The sequence below is a fragment of the Odontomachus brunneus genome, unplaced genomic scaffold (genome assembly GCF_010583005.1).
Source record: "Odontomachus brunneus isolate Ranch 3 - 2012 unplaced genomic scaffold, Obru_v1 Obru_scaffold_101, whole genome shotgun sequence".
NCBI classification, from domain to species: Eukaryota; Metazoa; Arthropoda; class Insecta; order Hymenoptera; family Formicidae; genus Odontomachus; species Odontomachus brunneus.
In genome coordinates, this window is record NW_022639551.1 from 742,094 (window position 1) to 757,789 (window position 15,696).

The 15,696-nt window shown below is 36.1% G+C and overlaps 1 protein-coding gene across 12 annotated transcripts in view; it reads left to right on the plus strand.

The window, feature by feature from the left end:
- The window catches only part of LOC116848906 (heterogeneous nuclear ribonucleoprotein R), a 22,337-nt gene extending 6,721 nt beyond the window's left edge, over nucleotides 1-15,616 (plus strand). For 3 of the 12 annotated variants that reach the window (XM_032825481.1, XM_032825482.1, XM_032825483.1), the window contains 7 exons: nucleotides 3,600-3,805; nucleotides 3,933-4,082; nucleotides 4,163-4,308; nucleotides 4,526-4,641; nucleotides 7,276-7,424; nucleotides 10,819-10,984; nucleotides 13,022-15,616. In XM_032825481.1, the coding sequence (XP_032681372.1) occupies nucleotides 3,600-3,805; nucleotides 3,933-4,082; nucleotides 4,163-4,308; nucleotides 4,526-4,641; nucleotides 7,276-7,424; nucleotides 10,819-10,984; nucleotides 13,022-13,269 (1,181 nt within the window). In that variant the 3' untranslated portion in view covers nucleotides 13,270-15,616. Of the gene's footprint in view, nucleotides 1-118; nucleotides 255-3,599; nucleotides 3,806-3,932; nucleotides 4,083-4,162; nucleotides 4,309-4,525; nucleotides 4,642-7,275; nucleotides 7,425-10,105; nucleotides 10,136-10,818; nucleotides 10,985-13,021 lie in introns of those variants that run through there. The other 9 variants (XM_032825484.1, XM_032825485.1, XM_032825487.1 and 6 more) reach the window with 9 other exon arrangements.
- Nucleotides 15,617-15,696: the final 80 nt, after the last annotated feature.

The window sequence follows — 15,696 nt, forward strand, 5'->3', positions numbered from 1 at the left end:
CCCCCCCCCCCCCCCCCGAAGGACGCTTCATGAAATCCCACGTTCAGACAGCCAATAAGCAGGTGAAATCATAAAAGGCAAGCTTAATTGGCACTCTCCTTCCACATTATTCTTACAGCTGAATGATTATGAGATTCGGAAAGGGAAAAAGATTGGTGTTACCGTATCTTATAACAATCACCGCTTGTTTGTGGGAAATATTCCAAAGAATCGAGACCGAGATGACTTGTTCGAAGAGTTTACAAAGCACGCACGTAAGTTGACAATTGTCCTTAAATCAGCAAGCAGTAACCAATGGAAGTTCGATGGGAGAGATGATGGGACAAAAATTTCTCTTTATGAAATCAGGTGTTTTTTACCTAGTTGTTGGTAGCAGAGGTGCCAGGTGGGTTAAAATCCAGCCCTCTTGCATAAATGTTGAACAAAAACCTTGTCATGAATTGGTATATTCGGAGAAACGAAATTCTTTATTTTCAAAGATTGTCAATGTTTGGTAACGCTGATATATAAATTTATTTATAAGCCAAATGTGAACTCTTCACCATGTGGTTCCTTCATTTTTATTTTTAGTAATTTTTCGTTTGCAAAATGTGCACAGTTGCAATGAGTAGACGATCATAACTGCGTTATTGTGTCCTACAACCAATCTAATTCGCGATTCCACTTATTCATTTCGTGTGTTTTCTTCCACCTCTGAAGGACGCTATGTGTAATCACGAATTCGCGCATTTATATTTGTAGCCTTGTACATTGTATGTTTGCGTGGGAAATTCTTATGATACTTTGAATTTGGTTTTGGGACGCAAAATTTCAAATTAGGACGCAAAAAGTACAGCAGACAGTATCATCTCATTTTTTTTTTTTTTTTTTTTTTTTTTTTTTTTTTTTTTTTTTTTTTTTTTTTTTTTTTTTTTTTTTTTTTTTTTTTTTTTTTTTTTTTTTTTTTTTTTTTTTTTTTTTTTTTTTTTTTTTTTTTTTTTTTTTTTTTTTTTTTTTTTTTTTTTTTTTTTTTTTTTTTTTTTTTTTTTTTTTTTTTTTTTTTTTTTTTTTTTTTTTTTTTTTTTTTTTTTTTTTTTTTTTTTTTTTTTTTTTTTTTTTTTTTTTTTTTTTTTTTTTTTTTTTTTTTTTTTTTTTTTTTTTTTTTTTTTTTTTTTTTTTTTTTTTTTTTTTTTTTTTTTTTTTTTTTTTTTTTTTTTTTTTTTTTTTTTTTTTTTTTTTTTTTTTTTTTTTTTTTTTTTTTTTTTTTTTTTTTTTTTTTTTTTTTTTTTTTTTTTTTTTTTTTTTTTTTTTTTTTTTTTTTTTTTTTTTTTTTTTTTTTTTTTTTTTTTTTTTTTTTTTTTTTTTTTTTTTTTTTTTTTTTTTTTTTTTTTTTTTTTTTTTTTTTTTTTTTTTTTTTTTTCATTTATACATGATTACAAAGTATTAAAGGCTTTACGTTTCCACTTATTTATTTTCTTCAATAATCGAAAGTATACAGAACTTTTACAGTATCGAACATACGACGATTACGATAGGAACATAATCACATTTCATGGATGAGTAAATGTGTGTTTATTGTGATGTCTTCAGTTTTAGTGAATTTAATATGAAAAAACGTACTATTTGTATGGTGTAAATGTAAACCCAATGAAGAAGAATGGTGAATCGAATGTGATCGAATGAATGTGTCTTATCATCACTACATTTTGTATGTGTGTGCATAAGATTCTTGCATGTTGTCAGGATATGGACACAGAGAGGAGATAGAAAAAGATAATAGCGATAAGGGCAAAAGCCGAATTAGTAAAATGACGAGGCACAGGGATGATCTAGAAGTTAATCATAAGAAAACTGATCGATACCATGGTGCAAGGCATCTGAGCATTTTGCTACCACATTTTTTTTTAGTGATAAGGCAGACAATTGAGAAAGACAGCGAGCTTAATCCATGCAACAGAATAAAATCGTGGATTCTTGTTTCCTTACACACGAATTTATAAAGTGAACGAATAATCACTTGAAAACAAACATGTAAAAAAATAGGATATTTTTAAGGATATTTTGTTAGTTTAGCTCATGAAATTTTGATTGCTTGTGTTATTTAAAATCATAGCTTGTAGTATATATGAGATGCCTTGTTATCCAAACAATGCAGCTTCTAAACTGAGAGGAAGGAGAGAAGGACTGTTTCTATGAGTGATGATAGTTAATTAAGTTTTCCAATGGAAATTGTCAAATTGTTTGGCAATTTTTCATTACTTTCAGAAAAAAATTTGTCAGATTAAAGTGAGATTAGATCGAGAGATACTCACGGACAATATATATTCCCACACCTTAGAATTAGAAGACACAGATCAAGGATAATATATGATAGAGTATCATTTTGGTGTATACGTAATTGAATTACACATCGCAATGCATGAGAATTCTAATAGCATGACAATCATACTACTTAATAATAGCATTCATATGCCTTGAAATGAATAATCCTCTCAGATTTTCCGAATATGTGCGGATTCAGTAAAAGTAATGAAGAAGGTTTCAGACATACAGTGCTAATAGTATACATATATCGAGAGAGTGTTTTACAGAATATTTAGAGCTTGCAATCTTTCTCTTTGTAGTTATTAATAAGGTCTTTGCATTTTTTCTGTTCTTTTATAATCCCGATCTTTCGTAGCTTTTCATTTAAGATTTTATCGTGACCCAAGTTGTGAGCATTTGGTGAAGTATATCTTTCTTGTTTCCTTTATATTTTAATCCTGGTATAGTCTTTGTTGATGAAATTTTATTTTGTAAATTTTATTTGACTTTTATTTCTCATTTTTTCTTCTTTTTTAAATCTTTCTTAGGTGTTAACTTTTGGATTTCGTCTTGATTTTTTTTTCTGAAATAAGAATGTGTAAAAGACAGATATATAAAACTTTTGATATCCGCAATTTGCAAAGTACGAATATTATATAATGCCCAAAGAAAAGCCGATGAATAATAAAATAATATTGTGTTGTGAAGATACATATAATCAAGTGTTATGGAAATCTTGCAGATTGATTAATATAGGATCTGATACATAGTGGTGCAATATTTACGTTTTATCTTTTGTTTTTTGTTATTGTCAAATTGTTCTTTTGTGTATATGAGAAAACGCGTGTAAAAAGCAATTGCTAAAAACCAGAATACGTGTATTGTATAATAATACATATTTGTATTGTATAATATAACATGTATTTGTATTCGTAAATTTATACGAATAATTATTATTAGCCGCAATCGGGATAAATTTTTAATAGTTGTTTTATGTGTAACATATGATCAACAATGATCATATGATTACAAAATAATATGTAATTTGGTCCACGTACACTGAATATTCGAGAACGATCAAGATAGATAATATATGTGATTATCGTATCTATTTGAGAACATTAAATGCAAACTTTTCATTCACAATAATCATTGGATACAAAAATCGTAATAGCTGCTTGAATATATATATTTTTGTGTTCTGGCACAGTTTCCATTCTTTACTAGTAGCAATCCTTAAAACACCCCGTAAACCTGGTCAAGATCAAAGAAATCTCACCCATTTCTTGTATGTTTTTTTTTTTCCCAATATATAGCTGGCCTGACCGAGGTGATTATCTACAGCTCACCGGATGACAAAAAGAAGAATAGAGGTTTTTGCTTTTTGGAGTATGAATCTCACAAAGCAGCTTCCTTAGCCAAACGAAGATTGAGTACTGGACGTATCAAGGTTTGGGGATGTGATATTATTGTTGACTGGGCCGACCCTCAAGAGGAACCAGATGAACAAACCATGTCAAAAGTAAATGAACATGATAATAATAATGACAGAGCTTGATTATTTCGATAATATCGTGTCATCTCTTGAGTCTGTAGCAGTTACACCATCAGTATAGCGAATGGCTATATCGTGAACTTCTCTGTTTTAGGTACGCGTGCTTTATGTGCGGAATTTGACACAAGATTGTTCCGAAGAAAAATTGAAGGAAAGCTTCGAACAATATGGAAAGATCGAACGAGTGAAGAAAATCAAGGATTACGCTTTTATACATTTTGAAGATAGAGATAATGCTGTTAGGGTAAATAGCATTTTCTTAACGACGTAGATTTAACTTATAGGGTAGGATATACTTTAAATGTACACATATATTTTCTTCAGGCGATGAATGAACTAAATGGAAAGGAAATGGGTGGATCCCATATAGAAGTTTCATTAGCAAAACCACCGTCTGACAAGAAGAAAAAAGAAGAGATGCTACGCGCTAGAGAAAGACGAATGATGCAAATGTTGCAAGGTAGAGGCGGGTGAGTGTCATTCATTTATATGTGTATATATATATATATATATATATATATATATATATATATATATTTAAAAAAAACTACTTAATCCCAATTTATATCTCTTTTAACACATCAACATCCGTTTCGATAAGGTTAATATGCTTCCCCTTTGAGTCGATATTCAACGATAATTTTAATTAAAAATGTTTATATGATTGTTTGACATTTGTTCTCACAGTGGATCTCCATCTCACCCGAGCATGATGGGAGGACCAATGCCAGTTCGTGGACCCGCACAAGGACCTCGAGGTACTGGCGCAGGTATGCGTGGACAGATGGGACGTGGCGATTACGGTTAGTACCCATTCGAATTCTTACAAATTTTTTTTGCTACTACGTCGTTTCGACAGTCCTAGAACACTTTTTGACAGTCCTAGAAGGACTGCTACGCGTCTGTGAATGATCTGCAAGAGAACGCAAACTTGAATAACTTCTTTACACATGTCACGTATATCAGTATAACACGATGCCTGCATATGTTTTCGTTCCTTTCAAGTCATAACAGTTATTAAACCGCAAATTTGTGTCTTAACCATAATTGCAATAGTTATAATTATCTGTTAGGCTTGGACCATGACATTTGATAAAATTCGAAACATCAAATCAGAAATTACAGATTAGAGCTATACGAGATATCTCGAGATAGTGCAATATCTCTTACGTAAGAGATAAGAAATGGGTCAAGAAACTAATAGTATTATTGATAAATAATACTTTTATATATATATATATCTAATTTATTTAAATTTTACTTTATAAAAATGAGAATTATAAAATATTTACTTAACTTGCAAAGTAGAATTAAATGAAAATTTATATATCTTCAAATTTTTATATCTTCAAATTGACATTATCTAATTTATATACATATATATTAGCTTGTTATATATATATATATATATATATATATATATATATATATATATATATATATATATATATATTTCAGAGATTTTAAAAAATATATACTATTAAATATAACTTCTATGAGACGATATTTTTGATAATGTTTATGTAACGCAAATATCCCGCATGCTTTTGGGGATTTTTCACTATCTCACTACATACCTTGGCTTACGCGCATGATAGGCTATTTTTGAACGTGTGAGCAAGAAATACTTACTGAGCATTCCTATATTACATAATGGTTCTCTCGATTGAAACCTTTTTCTTCTTGACCTCGACCAAAACCGCATTATCCCTTTATAAATAATAATTTTCAATGCATATACACAGAGCAAAGTGGCATTTTACGGTTTTTTCTTCATATATTTTCTCACACACATAAATATATAAAGTATTTTTATATAAAGAAAATTAGTTTTAAATACATTGATATACAAGCAAAACATTATATTTGTGTCGGGTATATGGTATATATTGTAAATTATTTTTTTTCTGCGCAAGAATGTCTCAATGAATTGTTTCGTAAGGTTGTAGTGAGAGAGTGCTCAGATAATAAAGATCAAGTTAATGTTCGTAAATAATATTCAGGAGAAAATGAACTCAATGTATGGCAACGTTTATGTGTCATTTATGTATAGTATTTGGTCTGAGCCTAGTTTTGGAATGTCTGAATAACGAGGATCTCTTTAGTTTACTTTTTTATTCGATCACAATGTGAATGAGAAGTACGATCGCGTCGCGATTAATGTCAGTTATGTTATGGACGTTATGTTTCTTTGTGTTACATACATATGTACATGGATGCATATATATATATGTATGTTAAATGTGTGCTTAGCATTGTAATATGAGCACCTTGTTGCCTTACCACTACCACTTCCTGTGACACCTGTTCGATTAATTTTTTTTGTTACCAAAGGCAATTGCATGTGTATTTATCTATTTGTACTTTTTTTTCGTTTGGTGCCCTAGTTGATAATTATTTTGTGGCAGTGCACAGAATAATCACACGCATTGCCAAGGAGAGTTTTAATTCCCCCCCACCGTTCTGTTTCGTTTATGTGAGCGTGTGTACGTCGTTGATTGTGTATGCATCATCAATTCACAAATCTGTTTACAGCTCTCAAGGAAATAGGTAAGCCGCGATGATGAATGATGAATGCAACAGTTGTAGAGTATTTATATGTAGTCTTGTGTATTTTCTTCCTTTTTATGTTGAGTTTATGCCCAATTTAAAATACGTATCGCGAGGTCATCGAAAACTAACTTCCTCCAACGCAAAGTATATGTACACTTTACGAAAACCTCGTAAAATCTTTCCGTACGCGATTCATCGTGTATTAGATGACTCTTCGAAACTGTACGCGATCGATATATTTTAATACTCCTGTGAGCATCGCTTAGAAGAGATATCGACAATTAGTTGAGAAAATTTTTATGCCATGTTTCGCACCTCTACATTATTGTCGAATCAAATATTTCTTCTACATTCGTTAATTAGTCTCCGTTAATTATACCGTTAATTGAGATGCTTTGTGTCGTTCCCATAAAAGAAATATTGTGTTATTTGCGGATTTTGGTTTGGAGTATGCGTGAAATTTTCGATTGACCTTGTAACTCTATCTCAGGATATGTGATGGTGGTAGGGTAATCAGTATATATGCAATTTTGTCCGTGCGGTATATTGTGATTTAAGTGTGTTCTTGTATACATATATCTAAAATTTTTTAAATTATTTTTTATTTTTTTAATGCGAGAACGTACTTTTCCTCTTTTTTTTTTTTTTTTTATTTCTGGACAAATTGTTTTCTCACACGTCATCGTATTTACTTTATGCGATATACAAATTGACTTTTTTTTTCTTTTTCTTATCTTTCGTTTCTATCATTATTGGCATTTTCAAAATTATCTTTTCCCGGCATGCCTTTCTTATATTGAAACCAATTATTATTATCTCAGTAAGTTGTCAATTGGATATATCGTGGCTAAATTTGGGTCTATTTGTAATGTGTGTTTTTATAGATTATGATTACGACTATTACGGTTATGGGGATTATCGAGGTGGCTACAGTGATCCCTATTACGATGACTATTATCGATACGAAGATTACTATTTCGATTATGCGCCGCCTCCGCCGCCTGCCAGAGGGAGGGGCAGGCAGCCTCAACCGGTGGGTCGCCTTTTTTAATGGTTCTAAAAGTCGTTTTCGTTCCTGAATCATTACCTTTTTTCTCGATATCAGCGGTAGTTTGATTGTGGCACAGTGTTCGCGGATATATTCCTAAGTATGTTGTACATCTCCAAGTTACTTTAATCCAGATCACCCTGCCCATATTTTCTGTCTGAGCGTGTAATTAACGCTGGCTAACTGATATGCGCTAGCTTCATTGTAATCACTATTAACGCGCGCAGGGGGATGCACATTTTAACGCAATCCCGTTTCATAATGTTGTTAAATGCACCGCATCCACAGTATACGAGTAATAGCACTCATCCGAGCTGTAGACTCTATAATAAACTCAGAGAAAAAAGAGAGAGAAAGGGAGAGTGAGAGTGAAAGAGAGGGAGAGAAATGCTACGAATATAATTGAATGCAATCATGATTAATCATTAATAATATCAAACGAAGGCGGAGGAGAAAGAGAGAGAGGGAGAGAAAGAGAGGGAGAGAAAGAGAGGGAGAGAAAGGAAGAGAGAGAGAGAGAGAGAGAGAGAAAGAGCGGGAGAGAATGCTGTTAAGAGCACACTGTGAATGCATTGTATTTACATTAGTAGAGCCTCTTTAAGATCTCTAGTATATGTATTATATTAACTAACACCACAACGCTTCGATACTAATTTATATAGACCCTCTAATCCGAACACATTGCCACTTTCAAATTGCTTGCAAATCATATCTGAGCCATGGTAGACCCATTCTAAATTTCAAGCAAATATATAGCCGGGAAAAGCAATTTGCAAACAAAAGACAAAGTAGAGAAAAGGAAAACAATATGTAAGAGACAACTGTGAAAGGTGCACGGCAAAGATGGAAGACGCGGGAGATAACGCTTCGCGAATGAGAGTCCTCCCAAGGAAGAAGATCGCACATTTTTAGAGTGTTGCAGGATCCCCCCTATAACATTATCCCAATATCATACTCTAGTGCAGCTTCAGGAGAATCCCAGATGTAGGCAAGAGAGACCAGTGTACAGGAGTTTCCCATGTACCGTCGTCGCCCTCTATATAATCTTAGTCAAGTAATTTATACTTTTTTTTTCTTTTTTTCTGTAGAGCGACGTTGCGTCTCGTGGCTCGGATATGATGATATATACACACACATATATATATATATATATATATACATATATATACTTTTTCTATGTCAAGTTGCAGGGTTATCCAAATACCGTAAGGGAGCGTAAAATGGGCGCCCTGCGAAATTTATATTTACCGTCTAATTTCTCTTTTTATTTTTATATTTTTTCGACTATTACATTGCGATCAACTTTTTCTCTTGGCAGTGTCTCGCTATGCGACAAACACGATACGCGCGCTCTCAATTGTTGTGTGTTAATATTCCCGTCAGCGCTGTTGTGCTCCTCGTGCCATTACGACGTTGTGCGTCGTGATTAGCTGTCGCTTTAGAGAAGAAGACGCAGAGAAGCGCAAGGAGAACCTTCGACTTACGCATAACCTCTCGTGCCTTGTTCTATTAACGTGCGTTTTTTCGCCTCTTTATTTATTTTTCACGTATACCCTGGTCGTATCATTCGTCTCTCAAGGAAATAGACTTCCTTCAAATGTTAGCTTTCTGTTTTATTTTTATCCTGGCGATCTGCAAATTCTGTTTCTCTCATTATCATTTTTGTTGTTTCGTTGCGTTCTCACACGACGCAGCTCGCGTCACGTTTTTCATGTGTCTCGCTTTTTCTTTTCCTTCACGGATATTTCGTGCATACCTTTTTCTCGCCTCGTGTGATTCATACGATAAGATACTCGTGTCGCATAGTAATGTCGAAGCTGTGTAGACATCGTCTCTCCTTAAATTCATCATTTCACATCCGTACTTGACACGGGAATGATCCGTACAACGATCTCGGCTACAACAGCGGTCGAGAAATATACGAGAATTCGATCGTTGTTCGTCCTGGGGAGATGTTCCTCCGTTTCCTTTTGACTTTACAAGCGCATCCGCTACCGTTTCATCGCCTCGTTGTGTCCGTTGTGTATCGCTAAACGCGTAGCTACGTATAAACGACGACGTGCTCGGCATCTCTTAATCTACTTTCTTGCAGGGGAGAGTCTCTGACAGATGCACTCCCGCTCGCACGTCTCGTTATTTGGATAAACGGCCGTTCGACGATACATACGCACACATACGTGTGGATCGTTCCCCATACATAAGCTCCAAAAAGTGACACTCGATTCAATGTGCCAATTTATTAAGCAGGAGGAAAAGTTTATCGCAAGTTGTATTAGCAGCAGCGTCCGGGACTGAGGGACGATAAAACATGATATTCTGTGCCGATAGCTTATCACGCATTATCGTATATTTACTACGTGACGAATATAATCTAGCAATAATAATAGTAATAATAATAATGTTTTATGTACTTGTACACTGAATTATGCGTAGGTGAGATAGACCACGCGGGGATAGATGACGGAATAGAGAAGATTGCGTCCCTCGTATATGACTGGTAGTGACCAGTGAACACGTCTCACGGCTCTCGCTTTGGCACTCCCGTCCCCCTGTGCCTCCCCCCCGCCCCGATGTATATAAACCTGCTTATGCTTAAAACCACACACCACGCTTTATGACGCTGCGCCGCTTATATTATAATACGCCTTGGTTGAATTTTGTTTTAGCTGCCAGTGCAGTAGCTTGTGTCGCTTAAAGTTCCTACGCCAACCAATCAGTTCGCTTTTCGCTTTACTACATTGGATAACTCTGCTAACTCTACGCTGTATGTAAGAACGTGGTTAGTAAGATTTGGTTATAGGTGATTTCTCTACTTACCGCGCATTCTTCTTCTTCTTCTTCTTCTTCTCCTCCTCCTCGTCCTCGACTTTTTCCTCTCGTCTGCTCTCGTCCATCTGTGTAACTTTCTTCTTCATTTGCTCTCCTATTATTGTTGTTATTTTTTTCGCTCTATCGTAACTCTCTTCCCCCTGTCGCTCACTCACATCTATTTCCATGCTGTTTATGTGACGTATACGTGCGTATAAGAGCTTATATACGCGTATACAACTTGAGTATGCGAGGTATAACACGCATACGATATTGTAGGAAACACCGTTGATCATTCAGCGATGTGTATTCGACTGATCCTCTTACTTCCACTGTGCCTTACTACGTGACTATTATTACCTACTGTTATCTACGTCTTTTTTTAAGGGTCGCTACACTGCGAAATATTACTTGTGTATAATTAGACACATAGATATATATATACATATATAGGGCAGAAGACGCGTAAAACTTAAAGAGAAAAAGCGAAATTTAAACGCAGACATATATATGCAATAAGGTTTTTATACTATAGATGGGGTAACAATTTGGGTGTGTGTTATTTGGTCAGGCTGGTCGTGGCCGTGGAGTAGTGCCACGTGGCCGAATCGGTGGCCCGCAAGCCCGTGGGCCAGTCAGGGGGGGACGCAACCCCGCAACTTCAGGGCCCCGTGGGGTCCAGCGGCTGGCCGCTCGTGGGGGGGTCCGCGCCAAGGGAAGTTTACCAGGTGAGGATGGTCTGTATCTCCACAATGAATCATCTTTTACACTATTTACATTTTCTCTTTCTCGTTACAGTCACACATTCGCACGCATACACGCATATACTCACACATATACATACACACACAGAGACACATATACACAGATAGAGTTAACTCTATTCGTCACATGATATATACTGTCACATACGAAAGCTCACATACACTTTGAGATTGATACGAGATTATCACGATGCCGAAGCACCGCGTGAAATCTATTCTTGATTCTGATTGATGAGATAATTAGTGATAATCGAATAATATCGAGTCTCTTGAATTCAATGTCTCTCGCGTATGTTACAGATAACATTTTTTATTTTTTTTTTAATTTTATAAGCCGTGCTTATAAGGCATAGCTGGTAGTGTCGCTTGATTCTTTTGGTGCTAATTATAATGTTCATGAGAACTCTTTCGTTTATATGTGTCCTGTCAACAATTGTACATAGTACTTCGCCTTTCGATCATTGTACTGCTATATTACGTTTTATAGAGGCTACAACGTCTTGGTAACGTAGCTTCCTTAAATGTTCTGCGCGAGCTTTCTTAACCGCTCTAAATAGTACTCTTTGCTAGGAAGCTCTTTGTTAGGATATCTGCTTGCAACCTCTCGATAGGATTCTGTTCCATACTCGTTTCCCGAAATAAGACATTTTAAGCCAGCGTCATACGGTGCTTGTTTTCGTGCTGGATTGCTTGCTGGATGGAAATACTCTGATTGGTGCGTTTCTGAAGATGGATGGAAATGCACCGATCAAAATAGAATATTTCCATCCAGCAAGCAATCCAACACGAAAACAAGCACCGTGTGCCGCGCTGGCTTTACATTCGAGCCCAACATCCATCTATCATTGATAGCGATATGACGGTAAACTGTTTATTCCTTCCATTTCCCTCCTCTTATTCGGGTACATATAATCGAATCCTCATAGAACATTTGTATTCTTCCTACCCTGGCGGATGCAGATACATACGAATTATTATTGACTGCTACGAGGAAAATTGTCACATTCAATCTGGAACGTATTAGCGATTGTAACCGATTATATTTATCTTGCAGAATTGTACAGAATTACTATATGGAGCACAAATTCCTCACAGAGTCACTGTACTTCATACTCAGTGTTTAATTCTATTCTGGTTCTCTTTACAGATTTACTAATGAGAGATATTTTCACTCACGCCGAAGGTTTCGATAATATTATTTACAACATAATTAGCTTGTCACAAGTGATTGCACATTTCTGTACATAGTCATCACGGATTTGCATTGTTCACTTTGCAGTAAACGATCCAACCCACCACCTTCCCTCCAAGGTACCCGAGTCCCATTCACCTGATTGTAACAGAGCAGTAGGTTAGTTCTTTTATGTGTAACCAAAAGAGGCATTAAGTTGAGCGCACATATTAATAGCACATCCTTTGACGTGTACGAAGTAAGTCACCGTAGAATAATTTCAATATTGATTTTTATTAGAGATAGAACGAAATATAAGAATAAGAAAATGTATTTTCAACTAAGCATAATAATTAGAAGAAGAGAAAAAGAAGCGTAATTAAAATACTTCTACAAGTTGTTCCAATTTCTTTCGTGTGCTTGATTAAAATTGAAATTCTAATCGAAATTCTGGTCGAAATTTTTCGCGTCACGAATAAAATCGATTGAATTGGATGATGTAACGGTATCTGTTCCAAATGTGAATTTAATGAAGTAAGTAGATCCATTCACGTTTCACGTTTAATTTTCGCGTGTGTCCGAGCTTCCTGTTCACCGGCGATCTCCATTATTCGAACATATACACACCTTCCGAACATACACCACACGCAATTCCATACACATCGAGGGAAACTTTCGTAATCTCTTTTTCACCTTTCTGCGTATAAATATTTTGCAAACGTCGCACAATGAAAAGGAGATTGCTATTCAGTATATAAATCTAAATATTGTTGTCGGTCCTTTCTCGATCACGAATACGTAATCATCGGTTTCATAACTCTTCCACTGTTTCTTTATAGCAGGTAAACGAAAATTTGACGGGGGTCACCAGAACCAGGGGGAATCTAAGCGTCGCTTCCAGAGCAATTGGGGGAACCAGCCCCTCGCCCAACAACCGCTGGGCAATGCGTACGGATTGGCGAGTGTGAATGGTGGCAGTGGTGGTGGTGGCGGTGACATAGGATTCGGAGGCAGAGCCGCCGCACTAGGCGGTGTTTCCGGCGACGATCACGAATGGTATCAAGACTCCTACCAATCGTGGAGCTAACTTCTGCAAGCCTGTGAGTGATAAAAAAAAAAGAAATGCACACGCACGAACAAATGCATGATAGACAAAGCGGAAAACGAATAAGCGCGAACATAAGGAGAATCTACAAGGAAAAAAACGGGAAACAACATAAAAAATCAGACTGACGGAACGCGGAGGAGGAAAGGGAGAGAGAGAGAGAGAGAGAGAGAGAGAGAGAGGGAGAGGAAAGATGGCAGGAGAGTGAGAGGAAAGGAGAGGAGGAGGAGGAGGAGGAGGGAGAATCGAGACGAGAGGGAAAAGAAAGAAGAGGGTCATCCATTTGTATTATTGCTCTAATATCGATCCGAAATAATTGTAAATGTTTTTTCACACTAAATACGCAGCAACTGTGCTCTGCGCCACCACCATCGCCCGCTGTTGTTGTGATTATGTACAGTGATGTGCCACTGAGACTAATTATTACATCGGAGTGACCACCCACCCACCCCGCGTACTATTATTATATTATGATAATACTAATCTAAGTACCACTACTGCATTGTCACATTGTTTACTGCCAAGTGATGAAGATCAGCGATGTTGACATAGGGATTGTGATGGCTTGTATTAATTAAGAGAACTCATGGAAGCCTGCGGTTTATTGTGCGATGATTAGATTTTTTGAATCTACGTGACGAAGCGTGTGTGTTAGATAGGCTGAGAGGCAAAGTAGTATGTGGGGAGAGAAAAAGATCGTAACGGAGATAGATAGATAGAATGAAATAGGAAAGATATTGAAGAGATGAGAAAATCAACTTGGAGTACGTGTGTGATGTAGCTATACGCGTAGGCAAACAGATGGCAAGGGCGAGAATGCGAATATAGCGAGCATGCGAGAGGGATGAGCGTTTAAAGAGATCATAGAGGCAGAGAAAGAATGAGAGAGAAAGGGAGAGAGAGAAAGAGGTTGTCCTTAAGCGGAATGTGTCTGTGTGTGTATGTGTGCGTGGAGCGCTCCAAGCGCCGCTAGACCTTCTATTGTTGGTCTATAAACGTGTACAGTCAGTGAAACTATTATTATTAAGGGTCAGGCAAGTTTTGCGAAAGTAAAAAAAGTGAAACGTTGCAAGCAAGCCAAGGGCTCTGCGGGTGTCTCCCAGACTAGTTCGGTTACGGTCATTGATATCGAGGGAACTATTGGATAAGAAAAGATGAAAAAAGATGGAAAAAAATGAGTATTGCTCACGATCGTGAAGAAACCCACTTGTACAGTAAATTTTTCAATAACAGTATCCAAGTAGCGCGGCAAACTCGGATCTAAATCGTATTATATTTATTTGTTGACGTGTTTCTTTTTTTTATATTTGACAAATTAATTAAACGGTTAGAGAAAGAGAGATAGGAAGAGAGAGAAACAGAGAAAGAGATGAAGAGAAAGAAAGAGAGAACGAGGAAAGAGTATTGTTTTTTCTAAATTTTATGTAAAAAGTAAATTTGTTTCTCGTATTCTTTTACAAATACACGAATGAGGAGAGAGAGAGAGGGAGAAAAGTTTTTAAAGATGACTGACTACGAATTTGATAATGATAGTCACGGATTGAAGTAGGATGTAAAATGTACGCAAATGTTTACAAATGCATGAACACATACAGCACACATTTTGAGTGTTGACTTGTTGTTATTGTTAGCCTGTTAGTTAATTAGTAAGAGTTGTAAGTGCGGGCTGTAGTTGGTCCCTGTCCCTGGAGCCCAGACACCCCCCTGTTCTGGAGATTATTTGAAAAAAAAAAGGGATGAAAAAAAGAAAAAACATACGCAAACATTTGTATTTTACACGCACCCCCGGAATACGAAGACAAACGACGTAATGACGATGAGAAAAAAAACGAAAAAAAAAGAAAGAAAGAAAGAAATGGATTATTGTAAACGGAATGGCTGCATATCAAACTCCTGTTTATTGTACACCAAACGAGACGACAACCGCATAACAATTGTATATCGGCCCCGGATCGGATTTGATACAGTATGTAGGATCGACGGATATATGTGTATTTTACGGTATCGCGTGTGATTCTACGATGAACGATTATCAGACCAGCCGGAGATACAAAAGATCATACATACATCCCATCGTAATATGGAACTACCGTATGATTTTTATATACAGACACACTCACACAACAAAACGTACATACGAATGAAAATAACAAAACGATAGACGCACCACGGACAAAATGTCTGGATGACGATCGATTGTTCGCCCCCAACAACCTCGTATTTATGAGCATTTTGTTAATTTTTATTCATGTTTTACTTAAGTCTAATTCTTCTTCGTCATCGATACTGTTTTTACTGGTAGCGATGGTGTAGCCGCAACTAGTAGTAACGATCACGAGAAAAAAAGAAACATAAGAGGAATACCCCCCCCCCCCCCCCCCCCCCCCCCCCCCCTCCCCCCCCCCCCCC